Source organism: Carcharhinus amblyrhynchos, chromosome 22 (genome assembly GCF_965287045.1).
Source record: "Carcharhinus amblyrhynchos chromosome 22, sCarAmb.v2.hapA, whole genome shotgun sequence".
Classification (NCBI taxonomy): Eukaryota; Metazoa; Chordata; class Chondrichthyes; order Carcharhiniformes; family Carcharhinidae; genus Carcharhinus; species Carcharhinus amblyrhynchos.
Genome location: NC_137345.1, coordinates 1,859,062 through 1,873,472, shown reverse-complemented (window position 1 = coordinate 1,873,472; position 14,411 = coordinate 1,859,062). Strand labels below are relative to the sequence as shown.

At 50.0% G+C, this 14,411-nt stretch overlaps 1 protein-coding gene across 2 annotated transcripts in view; it reads right to left on the bottom strand.

Annotated features, from left to right (window-relative positions):
- The window catches only part of LOC145356988 (ataxin-7-like protein 1), a 50,626-nt gene continuing 36,215 nt past the window's right edge, over window positions 1-14,411 (bottom strand). The window contains exons 9-12 of one of the 2 annotated variants that reach the window (XR_013889228.1): window positions 10,207-10,328; window positions 7,686-8,520; window positions 2,846-3,041; window positions 1-1,774 (exon numbers count right to left, since the gene is read on the bottom strand). Coding sequence is in view for 1 of the 2 variants with exons in the window: in XM_080210016.1 (XP_080066142.1) it covers window positions 3,024-3,041; window positions 7,686-8,520; window positions 10,207-10,328 (975 nt within the window). In the remaining variant the exon portion in view is untranslated. Of the gene's footprint in view, window positions 3,042-7,685; window positions 8,521-10,206; window positions 10,329-14,411 lie in introns of both variants that reach the window. The other variant, XM_080210016.1, reaches the window with a different exon arrangement.

The following is a 14,411-nucleotide window of genomic DNA, read 5'->3' as shown; positions in this document are numbered from 1 at the left end:
GTGGGTGAGGGGTGGTGTGGGAGGATAAATGCAGCCAAAGCCAGAATCCGAGGACCAAGGTGTGTGAACTGGGATTTGGGATGCAAAGGGAGGACGAGCAAAGCTATGGATGGGAATGGGGAGGAATTCATCAATAAGGAAACTCAGCGCGATGCAGGTCATGGAGCCTGTGGAGGTTGCTGGTGTCAGGGATAGTGTGCGAACAGGACCAGGTACAAGACTAGATCAGGCAATGGAGTCTAAGGCAAGATTTTGCATGGATGGCCAATGAATAAGGCACAGCGTGCCCTAATCTCAGAGTGCCTGACGATGGTGACAACTGGTGTCCGATACTTTGAGCCCTTAGTGCCCTTCTCCAGCATTAAACATCCCAGAAAAGCAGAAAAAATCCCACAATGGCATAATTACAGGAATGGGAGTAACTTAAAGTCATCCCCCCTGATAGATGTTTATGTAAATAGATGGCACCCGATCTCACTCGGTGTCTGGGTTCATTTCCTGTTGGATATATAGTTGAAAAGGAAAAGGTTTGCAGGTTATAGGAAAAGGGTAGGAGAGCAGAGGAACGAATGTAAGAAGCCCTTCCTAGAGCCAGCGCAGACACGATGGGCCAAATGGTCCGTATCGCTGTTGCATCGTTCCTAAGTCAAATTTGTCGTGAGCTTTAATAAGTTAATCTGAATCCCTAAAGCTGGTAAACTGGGCACAAGCTCCCAGTTCGTGGCCCCCAAAAGCTATTGCAATTAAAAACTGCCCTGCCAATTCAGGTGACTGATTGTGATACAGCAGATTTCCATGTGCATCTGGGACTTGATCCTTTCAATCACTGACTGAGAGAACAACATTCTGCAGTTAATTCTTTTCCTCCTTTTAAACTCATGACTTCAAATATATTCCAGGGAAAATAAAATAAAATTGTTATCTAGAGAAGCGCCAGGCAGCTCAGCGCAGACTCCCACTTCCTGGTTCACAGTACTGATTGTGAGAAATATATAGAAAAATCATATATATAAAAAATACAGAACTTAAAAAAATATATATAGTGATACATGGAAACATCTTATGAAGAACTAAAAACAAAATAGCTCAATTCTCAAAGAGGCTGACAAAACCAGTTAAGCAGAAACATAAATACTGATGAAATTAAAGGAATGGTGGAGCTTGTCTGCTCCTAACTAAGAGTTTTGAGCACCAGCAAACTGTACCAAGCTTCTGCTCAGCTAATGGTAGAGTAACAAACGGTTTCATTTGAGAATACTTTGGTTGGGGTGAAAAAAAAACAAAGTTTGATTGAAGCCCTGGCTTTCCCAGCGAACTTGTCAAGACTCTGAACATTCCAGGAATCTGCTCAGAGACTGGAAGTGTTATGAGACTTGCAAAGTGTTCCTTTCTTCAAATATAAACTCACCGCTTGCAAACAGCTGCGGTCTGCTATTTTAAAGCTGCCCTCCTTTTGTAACACTCCACATGCTGAATTATTCTGCAGCAGACATTAGAAATGTGTCCCTTTATTTCCTGCTGGGTCAGGTTCCAGCTCCTTGCAATGGTCAGTAAATGAGGTGTGTGCAACTGGGGGTAGGCCCCTGGCAGGTTGCAGATTTAGCTTAGCTTCCACCTGTAAAGGTCAGTGAGAGGGCAGAATGCTTACCCAAATGTTTCGATGGCTTGTGTGTAGCCTGATCCAGCACTGAACCCATACAGACCCCAAGGAGCCACTCGGCAATCTTCAGTAATGCACTTTGACAAAGGACTAGCAGGTGGTGTCATCTGGTACCTTGGGGGGTGGGTGTGGGGGAGGTGTATGACAAAGTTAGCACCTTCAGGAGGGGACAAGATGGAAGTTAATAAAATGCCATTATGCTTCCAGAATTTATACAAACACGGGGGTGGCGGGGGGAGCAGTGGGACAGTGCTATTCAGACTATCACCAGGCAGCAGACAGTCAAGCCAAGGTATTATTTGTAACCAGGCTCAAAGTGAAAATATTATGGATGATCAAGTTACCAGAAATCAACATTTCTTGCCTTGGTGTGTCTTATCTCAGTCTGAAACGGTTGCAGATGCAAGAGGCAATTTTCCAAATCTGTCCCCCCCACCCCGCCCGCATCGGGCTCACGTTCCAGGAAATTGTGACATCACTGGATCCCCTTGATGTGGGATGTTTGATTAACAAATCCATCTCCAGCTCCTGTGGGATCGTCGCCATTAGGTCTGTGATTGAATTGTTCAGAGTTTTTCCTGATCATTAATCCGATCAGAACTTCAAACCGGTGAAACCATCAGCCGTCTCCCTTAACCTTCCTCTCCCTCTCCCAGGCTGCAGAGTTTAGGCAATGGACAATGCCTAGTGTGGCCACTGGGGTAGCAAGAGGGATGTGGTGATGGGCCTCAGGATACCAGACAGGAGGGGTGGGCTTACGATCATGGCGGTGAAATACTTAGGCTCACTTGAAAAAAGCTCCTGGGGCTAGGTACCCAGCGGGCGTCCAGCACCTGTGGGACTGAACCCCAATGTGAGTCAGTACCTTTAGGAAAGAATGGGATGCGGGAAAGGCACAATGCCTGAAGAGAGCGCCTGCCTGCTGAGAGCACAGATCGAAGACGCGGTGGAAACACTCCCTGAAATTCTCCACCTTTAGAGGCAAAATCATTTGGTGTGCGTCTCACCTGTGATTTTGCACCCATTTGTAAACTGCTCCCTTTCATATTGGCGCAGGGCAAGGCTGCCATGTCAAGAAGTCGTTACCTCAGAACAGAGATCAGAAGCAGGGAAGAAACAAAGCAAATGAATAATGAACACAGTGACTCCTGCTACAGACACAGAGCTCGACAGAGTAGTTCATACCAAATAAGGCGGCTAGTGCGAGTGCCTGTTTTGATTTGTGCATAAACAGCCTGTGGTATAACTGAGGTCTCAGCAACTTCAACTATGTCCGTTCTGTAAGAAAGAAGATCTGGAGGTGGCAACTGATGGACAAAGATTCCAGGTTCCATATCTCCGCGTAGCTGGACCAGGCTCACTCTCATGGGCGCACTTTTGCCTGGGGAAGACACAGAAAGAGAGAGATTAATGTTCACCAAGCAAACTCACTGTCAGAATTTACATTTGTATAGCACATTTCAAAAGGTGAGGCCATTCAGAGCACTCTACAGCTACTGCAGTACTTCTGAAATGTACTTAACTCTTGTAATATAGGAAATACAGCAGCCAATTTGCACACGGCAAGTTCCCACAAGCAGCACTGAAATAATAACCAAGTAACTTCTGAGCTGTTTGTTGGGGGATAGTATTGGCCCAGTATCTCAGCTTCTCTTTGGAATATTGCCATGGGATCATTTATCTGTACTGAGAGGACAGGTGGGAACCTCAGTTTAATGTCTCATCTGAAAGACGAAACCTTTGACTGGGCAGCACTCCCATGATACTGCAGGAGTGTCAGCCTAGATTGTGTGGTCAAAGTTGTTGGGATTGGGTCTAGGACTCATGATCTTCAAAGTTAGAGGCAAGCTGTTGCCTCTGGCTATTTACTGAATATGATGAGGAGATGCAGGCGTTGGACTGGGGTAAACACAGTAAGAAATCTCACAACGCCAGGTTAAAGTCCAACAGGTTTATTTGGTAGCACAAGCCACTAGCTTTTGGAGCGCCGCCCCTTCATCAGGTGAGTGGGAGTTCTGATCACAAACAGGGCATATAAGGACACAAACTCAATTTACAAAATAACGGTTGGAATGGAAAGACTCACATTCCAACCATTATTTTGTAAACTGAGTTTGTGTCTTTATCTGCCCTGTTTGTGAACAGAACTCCCACTCACCTGATGAAGGGGCGGCGCTCCAAAAGCTAGTGGCTTGTGCTACCAAATAAACCTGTTGGACTTTAACCCGGTGTTGTAAGACTTCTTACTGTATTTACTGAACCACAGATGACATGAACAGAACTCTGCAGATGTAGAGAAAGGAGATTATGTTAGCAGAGAGTCCCTGCTTCAGCAGCAACACAAAGGGCAGCGTGTGATTCCTACTCCTATGTATCTGGTGAGGGGATGGGACATGATCTGTCCACAGGCTATACTCCATCATTATCAAAACCTGGTGCTCTCCCCCAGTGACTGGCAAAAAGAAATGATTTGATTTTTTTTCTGGTGAGATGAAAGATAGTTGTAAAGGCCCAAACTCTGGAAGGTGCTTTACATATATCTGAAATTCAGACACACACTAATCCTTGCTTCCCTCCCTTTTCTGAGATCACTACCATCAAAACAATGACAATGCCTCAGAGTTACATCCTGACCATGTTCACTGGTGGCCACTCACCTGGGTGTCTTTAACACTGTCTCCCGGTTGAGTGATACCTTGATTTTAAAAGTTTTATCCTGGTTTACAAATCCCTCCATGAGTTTGCCCATCTCTATCTCTTTAATTTTCTTAGCCCAAAACTCCTCCAATTGCGCCCTCTAGCACATTCACAATGTTACCTGTTCCACAATCGCTGTTTGTGCTTTCAACTACCTGAATCCCAAGCTCTGGAATCCATTCCCTAAATTGCTCAGCCTTCCCACTTCTCTTAAGGCACTCTTAAAATTTATCTCTTTAATGAAGCTTTTGGTTACCTGCCCTAATATCACCTTATATTAAAACACCTTGGGATGTTTGACAATGTTAAAGGGCGCTATATAAATACAAATTGTTTTCCTTCCAAAGGGGAGGAGCTCCAAACATAGTCATATCATGACAGCACCATCATCTCCAACTCGCACAGCACCTCGACTTGGAAATATATCGGCTATCTCTTCACTGTCACCGGGTGATATTCTGGAACTCCTTCCCTCCCTCCCTCCCTCCCTAACAGCACGGTGGGTGCACCTGCGTGTGACAGACTGCAGTTGTTAAAGGGAGTGGCTCATCACCTTCTCAAGGGCAATTAGGGATGGCCAATAAATGCTGGCCTTGCCAATGATGCTCACAATCCATGAATGAAAAGATAAATAAGACAAAATGGATAGTGCCCACTGGAATTTGCTCTTACAGTGAGTGGGATCATATTACATTACCTTTTAAGCTACTCACATTACACATTTCTGCTGTTCTGTAATTAAATAAAAAATACTTTTCTTCTAACAGTCTCAGTAGAATGTTAAATCTTCTGTAACAGATTAAAACATTTAAAGGCAGCTAAAATGAGCATAAGATGATCAAGGTTTCAAACAGGCTCATAAACTGGATTTTATTTTGTCCTAAAGTGAAAGCAAGATGCTGGAATCAAAAAATGCTAGAAATACTCAGCAGGTCTGACAGCTTCTGTTCTGCTATTTACACATACCGATCTCTTAATGAGCGCTATTAGCACTATTCCCAGCCTTTGTCACCATATTCCCTTTGTCTTTTTGTCCAGGATATCTTGGTCAATCACACAACTCTGCCTCTCAGCCTTACAGTATAAATCTCGTCCTATTTTCTTCTGTCTCTAGCTCTGATGAAAGGTCACCCAGACTCAAAACATTGGCTCTCTGCAGATGCTGTCAGACCTGCTGAGATTTTCCAGCATTTTGTGTTTTAGTTTCAGATTCCAACATCCGCAGTATTTTGCTTTTAACTGTTTATCCCAGCCCCAATTTTCATGTCAGCCGAGGTAGTTTGTTTGTTTTCTGTCTGAGGGGATGTCCTAACTCAAGTAACTGGGGAGATTATTTTGCCACTTAGTGGACTTCCTGTTGCCGTTTTCTCTGGAGGGTCTTCTTCCAGGGAAGCTGCAACTAAGGCTGAAGAATAGTCCACCCTTTATAATAAGGGCATTTGGATTTTGCTCCTTTGTTCTGGATTCCTTTACAACAGGAAATTATTTTTCTCCTCCTACCCTATCAAATTGTTCAATCATCTTAACTATCTCAATTTGATCATCCATATTCAAGAGAACACAAACCTCTCTCTCTCTCTATTCCTCTTCCATACCTAGTGGTACATTAAGGGAGACTTTCGTCTGTTTCCATAGCTCATAACTCCCAGACCAGATCACTTGTGTGTCGCTAGGGGCCTGCAGCTTGAGGGCATCAGTCCCCCACATCAAGTGTGGCTGACTAGGAGTCTCTCCTACTCTTACCACCAACCACTGGTGTGTTGGGAGGAGTTACAGGACGATACACTCAATCTGTTTGACCTGTATTATAAACACAGTTTCCGTGGCCATCAGGTCCTGGGATAGGACTCAAATCTGGAGCTTGTGGCTCAGAGCAGAGATGCTACCCACTGAGGCACAAGACCATAAACAAGCATACTGTACTCAGTCTACCCACGGAAATTAACCCTTTCAGCCCCTGTACCATTCTGGTAAAATGCTCTCTATTGTCTCCAAGGCCAATATTATCCTTCCTGAAGTGTATGGCCCAGGCCTGAACGTGGTTACTCCAGCTGCAGTTGAAACATAATCTGTGCGACTGCAGTAAAACTTCCACATCTCTGTATTCCAGACTTCTCAAGATAAACATTCCATTTGTCCTCTGAATTATTTTTGCACCTGTCCACTAGATTTACTATTGTGCAAAAACTTCTAAATCTTTCTGATCCTTTACAGCTCCTAACTTCTTGCTGTTAGAAAATATTCTGCTGCAGCTTTAACACTCAGAATGGGTGATGTCTGACTATCACACTCTCCTTCAATTTACACCACCTAGTGAGAAAACGTACAGTCAGTTTCAGCCCAATGCTTACAGGCCCCAGTCACTGGGATTGTCTGGAATGGGGAGGGACCCTTTACCTTCTGTTTAAAGAGACAGCAATATAACAATGGGCTGAATGGACTGAGAGTGACAGTGCTAGACAACCTCAAAACAATCAGTTCATAGAATCATAAAATCTCTACAGTGCAGGAGGAGGCCATTCAGCCCATTGAGTCTGCACCACCCCTTACCAGGCTTACCCTGTAACCCTCATATTTACCCCACTAACCCTATATATCTTGAGACACTAAGGAGAAATATAGCATGATCAATCTACCTAACCCACACATCTTTGGTCCATGGAAGGAAACCAGAGCACCTGGAGGAAACCCGGGCAGACATGGGGAGAATGTACAGACGCTATACCGACAGAACCCAAGGCCCTGGTGCTGTGAGGCAGCAACACTACCCACTGTGCCACTCATTTCAACTTGCCCTCATTCAACCTATGTACACGCACACACTCCAGCAGGGTGAGGCGGGAGATAGATGACTGGACAGTAAGTAAGAGTGGGAACGTTGAATAAGTTTATTTATTAGTGTCATAAGTAGGCTTACATTCACACTGCAATGCAGTTACTGTGAAAATCTCCTAGTTGCCATACTCTGGCACCTGCTCGGGTACACCGAAGGAAAATTTAGCATAGCCGATGCACGTAACCTGCACATCTATGGGCAGTGGGAGGAAACCAGAGCATCCGGAGGAAACCCATGCAGACACGTGGAGAATGTGCAGACTCCACACAGACAGTGACTTGAGCCGGGAATCGAACCCAGGTCCCTGATGTTGTAGGCAGCAGTGCTAACCAGTGTGTCATCCCAATATCTTTGCTCCGTCCTCATCCAAGAAGGTTAGAAGCAACAAGAATGTCCATACCAGCAGCACGCCCTAACAGCTCCTAGCTCAGAGAGTCACTGGTAGCTCCAGGCTTCTTCCCCAGGCTCTGTGGTGAAGTGGTGTTTCCCTACCTTGTGAGTATGAGCGTTGCTATGAGGTCGCGTTGTTGCCAGGCTCTCTTCCTTCTTTCTTTGAACACAGTTGACTTCAGAGGCCTTGACTATTTTAGTGGGTTTCGAGCAGGTGGCTGCATTTTTCCGTTTCCTGCCCTCGATCCGTGCGGGGGAATTGGCGGTTGGTGGTGGGGGCGAAGGATTGAGGGCCCCCAGCCGGCGTGCGGCCTCGCAGAGGCGAGCATCCCGCTTGGGATCAAAGTGCTCCACTGTCCTGCTGGACCCTTTGAGAGAGTTCCCTGAAAGGGCCAGAATTCCAGCTTGTCCTGAGCGTCCTGCTTTGGGTCCATGGGCATTGAGTCCGTTGTTAGCATTGTGCGAAGAGGTATGTGAGTGGGGAGGGCGAGAGACTGTCCCACCAGGAAGGGGGGCGCTTATCCTGTCCAGACTCAACACGCAGTTTCTTTTGAAGGGGGGCTCCGAGGAAGGGGGTGGATCAGAGGAGGAAGCTGTCAGTTTCTTCCTTTTGCCCGGTGATGTCTCGCAAGTGGGACGGGGATCTTGGTGGAATCCGGATGCCCGGCTGGTCTTCGCCCAGGACGTTCTGCCTGAGAAAGGGGAAGAGGTTTGGGCTGAAGGAGTCGGCAGAGGGAGCGAGCGGCAATAGGAGGAGGGTGGGTCTGTAGGGGCTCGAGCTTCAGCAAGGCCGGCAGGCGAGGGTGCTTGCTTCAGTTCTGTGGTCATGAAAGAAGGCGAAGATGAAGTTGCAGAAAGAGATGACATAGACCGCAGCGAGAGCGGCGAGGGGGCAGGCGGTGGAGTTCTCTGTGGATCTGTGGCTGGAGGAATCTTCCTGTATTGAAAACAAAAAGACATGAATTAGATTTCTCCTTGCACAAGACATTATTGTGGCTCAGTGTTTGCACTCATCTCAGAGACTGGAGAACTAAATCCTGACTGATGTTCCCAATGCAGTATTGGGGAAGTGCCGCGCTGTCAGAGAGTCAATGCTGAGGGAGTGCCGCACCGTCAGAGGGTCAGTGCTGAGGGAGTGCCGCACTGTCAGAGGGTCAGTGCTGAGGGAGTGCCGCACTGTCAGAGGGTCAGTACTGAGGGAGTGCCGCACTGTCAGAGGGTCAGTACTGAGGGAGTGCCGCACTGTCAGAGGGTCAGTACTGAGGGAGTGCCGCACTGTCAGAGGGTCAGTACTGAGTGAGTGCCGCACTGTCAGAGGGTCAGTAGTGAGAGTGTGCTACACTGTCAGAGGGAAAGCACTGAGGAAACACTCCACTGTCAGAGGGTCAGTACTGAGTGAATGCCGCACTGTCAGATGGAACCAGACCATTTTGTACATGATGCCTACATTTGCACAATTTCCAATATTGTAACAGTGATTATATTTCAACAGCCGCTCATCGACTGTAAAACACTTTTGGTTTCTGGTGGTCATCAAAAGCATTATATCACAGAAGTCTTTCATTCAGTGCAGTTGGGCACACTCCATACACTGACACATTTCTATCACTAGCTGCCATGAATGAGGCAGCTCTGGGTGATAGGGTACGAAGTTTACACAGATACCCTCAGGCATGCTTTTCACCCTGCCTAAGCAAACGGTCTTTGGGCGAGCTAAAATCAGGCCCCTGGTGTGAGATGATCAACACTTCTCACTTCACTGACAAGCTACGCAACCTGGAATTTGGCAACAAAGGCTTAGAAACATAGAAATTAGAGGCAGGAGGTGGTCATACGGCTCTTCGAGTCTGCCCACCATTCATTATGATCATGGCTGATCATTAAATTCAATATCCTGATTGCCCCCCTTCCCCACAATTTCCCTCTAGCCCCAAGAGCTATATCTAATTCCTTCTTGAAATCACACAACTTTTTGGTTTCAACTCTGGCACTGTGCACTTGATGTGGAGATGCCGGCATCGGACTGGGGTAAACACAGTAAGGAGTCTGACAACACCAGGTTAAAGTCCAGTAAGTTTATTTGCTGGTAAACCCACAAGCTTTCGGAACACTGTTCCTTCGTCAGGTGAGTGGAAGTTTCTGATCAGAACCAAATCAAATAAACTTGTTGGACTTTAATCTGGTGTTGTGAGAGTCCTTACTGTGCACTTGAGCCACAGCATCACCGTGTGCCTTCCTCTGACAAGCCATAGATTTGCAAAACTCAAGCTTGACTCAAGCAATCACTTCTTGAATTAACTCATCTTCTATCCCGCGATGGTGAATCTCTGGAATTCTCTGCCCGTTGAAGTGGTGGAGGCTGCCTCGCTAAATATTTTTAAGAAGCGGGTTGATGGGTTCTTGATAAGAGAGGGGATTAAGGGTTATGGGGAGAGGGCGGGAAAGTGGAACTGAGCCACAACAGATCAGCCATGATCTTATTGAATGGCGGGGCAGGCTCGAAGGGCTGGATGGCCTACTCCTGCTCCTATTTCTTATGCTCTGTGCCGTATACCAGGCGCCCACTGCCCCCAACATCTCAATAAAAACAACATCCAGTCAAGGAAAAGGGAAATGTTCTGACCTCCACATCTGAGAGTTTAGGTGCCTTTCCACCATGGAGTTGAAAACCGAACGGAAGTGATCCAAACGCCTGTTGAAAACGTAACAGCCCCGACTGATCAACCGGCTTCCGAAAGTGCAAAACTGGCATGTGGAGAAAAGCACAAGTGAGATACAGACCAGGACAGGCGCTGCTAGTCCCGAACAAGAATAATTCATCAGCAAAGGAACAGGGAGCGTTGGAAGAGAAAAACCCACTACTGAAGGGCTGAAAACCTGACATAAAAACAGAAAATGTCAGGCAACTTCTGAGGAGGGACAAGCAACTAACATTTCAGGCCTGTGATCTTTTGTCTTTCTCTCCCCACAGTGCAGCGTAAACCATAGAAACCACAGAACCCCTACAATGCAGAAAGAGGCCATTCGGCACTCGTATTTCCAGCATTTTCTTTTTTTTTTATTATAAACTCATCCTTGTCCAGCTTCTGAATCATAATTAAACCTTGTGCTATTTATAAAGAACTTCCATTCATTGGAGACAGGGTCCCTTCACAGGCGATGTCAGGGAAACACTTCCTTACACAAAGACTAATAGATATTGGGAACTCTCCCCCTTAGGCACCATAGGTCAATGAAAAATTTAACACAGGGATTGACAGATGTTGTTAGGCAAGGGTTACAGTTCCAAAGCGGCTAGGTGGAGCTCAGATACCAATGAGCCATCTCACTGAGGGACTGCCTCAAGGGGCTGAATTGCCACTGACTCATCCTAAATAGGGATCAGATTTCAAAGCCTGACTAATAACAACATTTCTTACATCTGGCGCAGCTAACAAGAGAATGTGCCTCCCACCCTTGGCTTTGCATGTGGTAAGACAAAGCCAAGTGAAGTCACAGAATCATAGAATCCTGCAATGCAGAAGGAGGCCATTCGGCCCATTGAGTCTGCAATGACCATAATCCCATTCATGCATTTACCATAGCCAGTCCTCCTGGCACCATGGGCCAATTTAGCATAGCCAATCCACCTAACCTGCACATCTTTGGACTATGGGAGGAAACCGGAGCATCGGGAGGAATCCCATGCAGACACGATGAGAAAGTGCAAACTCCACATAGACAGTGACTCAAGCCGGGAATCGAACCCGGGTCCCTGGCTTTGTAAGGCACCAGTGTTAACCACTGTGCTGCCCCAAGTCTCCAAATGGTATGAGAGAGGAAGGCAGCGATACAATGCAGTCAACGTGTTAATGTCATTGATTCTGTCCTTATTGAGGAAGCATTGCACTGCAGTAAGAGCCGACTTTCAGAAGAGATGCTGGACTGAGACTCTGTCTGCCCTCTCAGGCAGATGTAAAGGTCCTAGTGTTCCCATGACACCATTCAAAGTATAACAGCAGAGTTCTCATGGGTGTCGTGGCCAATATCCTTAAAACAACATCACTAAAACAGATTGTCTGCTCATTAACTCACTAATACATGTGGGAGATTGCAAAATTGTTGCCATGTTATCATTACAACAGTGACTAGACGTCAAATGTCCTTCATTGGTCTTTATGTACTTTGAATGTCCTGAGGTGGGCAAGGCGCTATATAAACAACAGGAGGGCTGGTATCCAAGGGGCAAAGATTTTAGATAATTGGCAAAAGAATACAAAGTGAAAATGAGGGGAATTTTATCTTTTACACAGTGGGTTACTGTGATTTGGAATACAATATCTGAAGCAGTTAATCACAACTCTGAAAGGCAATTGTATAAATACTTGGTGCAGTGCTATAGGGAAAGGAGCAGGGCAATGACAATTTGGAAAGTTCTTTCAAGCAGCTGATGCAGATATAATCATGCAGAGCAAGAGCGAGAGAGCGAGCGAGACAGGGAGAGCGAGAGAGCGAGCGAGACAGGGAGAGCGAGAGAGCGAGCGAGACAGGGAGAGCGAGAGAGCGAGCGAGACAGGGAGAGCGAGCGAGACAGGGAGAGCGAGAGCGCGAGCGAGACAGGGAGAGCGAGAGCGCGAGCGAGACAGGGAGAGCGAGAGCGCGAGCGAGACAGGGAGAGCGAGAGCGCGAGCGAGACAGGGAGAGCGAGAGCGCGAGCGAGACAGGGAGAGCGAGAGCGCGAGCGAGACAGGGAGAGCGAGAGCGCGAGCGAGACAGGGAGAGCGAGAGCGCGAGCGAGACAGGGAGAGCGAGAGCGCGAGCGAGACAGGGAGAGCGAGAGCGCGAGCGAGACAGGGAGAGCGAGAGCGCGAGCGAGACAGGGAGAGCGAGAGCGCGAGCGAGACAGGGAGAGCGAGAGCGCGAGCGAGACAGGGAGAGCGAGAGCGCGAGCGAGACAGGGAGAGCGAGAGCGCGAGCGAGACAGGGAGAGCGAGAGCGCGAGCGAGACAGGGAGAGCGAGAGCGCGAGCGAGACAGGGAGAGCGAGAGCGCGAGCGAGACAGGGAGAGCGAGAGCGCGAGCGAGACAGGGAGAGCGAGAGCGCGAGCGAGACAGGGAGAGCGAGAGCGCGAGCGAGACAGGGAGAGCGAGAGCGCGAGCGAGACAGGGAGAGCGAGAGCGCGAGCGAGACAGGGAGAGCGAGAGCGCGAGCGAGACAGGGAGAGCGAGAGCGCGAGCGAGACAGGGAGAGCGAGAGCGCGAGCGAGACAGGGAGAGCGAGAGCGCGAGCGAGACAGGGAGAGCGAGAGCGCGAGCGAGACAGGGAGAGCGAGAGCGCGAGCGAGACAGGGAGAGCGAGAGCGCGAGCGAGACAGGGAGAGCGAGAGCGCGAGCGAGACAGGGAGAGCGAGAGCGCGAGCGAGACAGGGAGAGCGAGAGCGCGAGCGAGACAGGGAGAGCGAGAGCGCGAGCGAGACAGGGAGAGCGAGAGCGCGAGCGAGACAGGGAGAGCGAGAGCGCGAGCGAGACAGGGAGAGCGAGAGCGCGAGCGAGACAGGGAGAGCGAGAGCGCGAGCGAGACAGGGAGAGCGAGAGCGCGAGCGAGACAGGGAGAGCGAGAGCGCGAGCGAGACAGGGAGAGCGAGAGCGCGAGCGAGACAGGGAGAGCGAGAGCGCGAGCGAGACAGGGAGAGCGAGAGCGCGAGCGAGACAGGGAGAGCGAGAGCGCGAGCGAGACAGGGAGAGCGAGAGCGCGAGCGAGACAGGGAGAGCGAGAGCGCGAGCGAGACAGGGAGAGCGAGAGCGCGAGCGAGACAGGGAGAGCGAGAGCGCGAGCGAGACAGGGAGAGCGAGAGCGCGAGCGAGACAGGGAGAGCGAGAGCGCGAGCGAGACAGGGAGAGCGAGAGCGCGAGCGAGACAGGGAGAGCGAGAGCGCGAGCGAGACAGGGAGAGCGAGAGCGCGAGCGAGACAGGGAGAGCGAGAGCGCGAGCGAGACAGGGAGAGCGAGAGCGCGAGCGAGACAGGGAGAGCGAGAGCGCGAGCGAGACAGGGAGAGCGAGAGCGCGAGCGAGACAGGGAGAGCGAGAGCGCGAGCGAGACAGGGAGAGCGAGAGCGCGAGCGAGACAGGGAGAGCGAGAGCGCGAGCGAGACAGGGAGAGCGAGAGCGCGAGCGAGACAGGGAGAGCGAGAGCGCGAGCGAGACAGGGAGAGCGAGAGCGCGAGCGAGACAGGGAGAGCGAGAGCGCGAGCGAGACAGGGAGAGCGAGAGCGCGAGCGAGACAGGGAGAGCGAGAGCGCGAGCGAGACAGGGAGAGCGAGAGCGCGAGCGAGACAGGGAGAGCGAGAGCGCGAGCGAGACAGGGAGAGCGAGAGCGCGAGCGAGACAGGGAGAGCGAGAGCGCGAGCGAGACAGGGAGAGCGAGAGCGCGAGCGAGACAGGGAGAGCGAGAGCGCGAGCGAGACAGGGAGAGCGAGAGCGCGAGCGAGACAGGGAGAGCGAGAGCGCGAGCGAGACAGGGAGAGCGAGAGCGCGAGCGAGACAGGGAGAGCGAGAGCGCGAGCGAGACAGGGAGAGCGAGAGCGCGAGCGAGACAGGGAGAGCGAGAGCGCGAGCGAGACAGGGAGAGCGAGAGCGCGAGCGAGACAGGGAGAGCGAGAGCGCGAGCGAGACAGGGAGAGCGAGAGCGCGAGCGAGACAGGGAGAGCGAGAGCGCGAGCGAGACAGGGAGAGCGAGAGCGCGAGCGAGACAGGGAGAGCGAGAGCGCGAGCGAGACAGGGAGAGCGAGAGCGCGAGCGAGACAGGGAGAGCGAGAGCGCGAGCGAGACAGGGAGAGCGAGAGCGCGAGC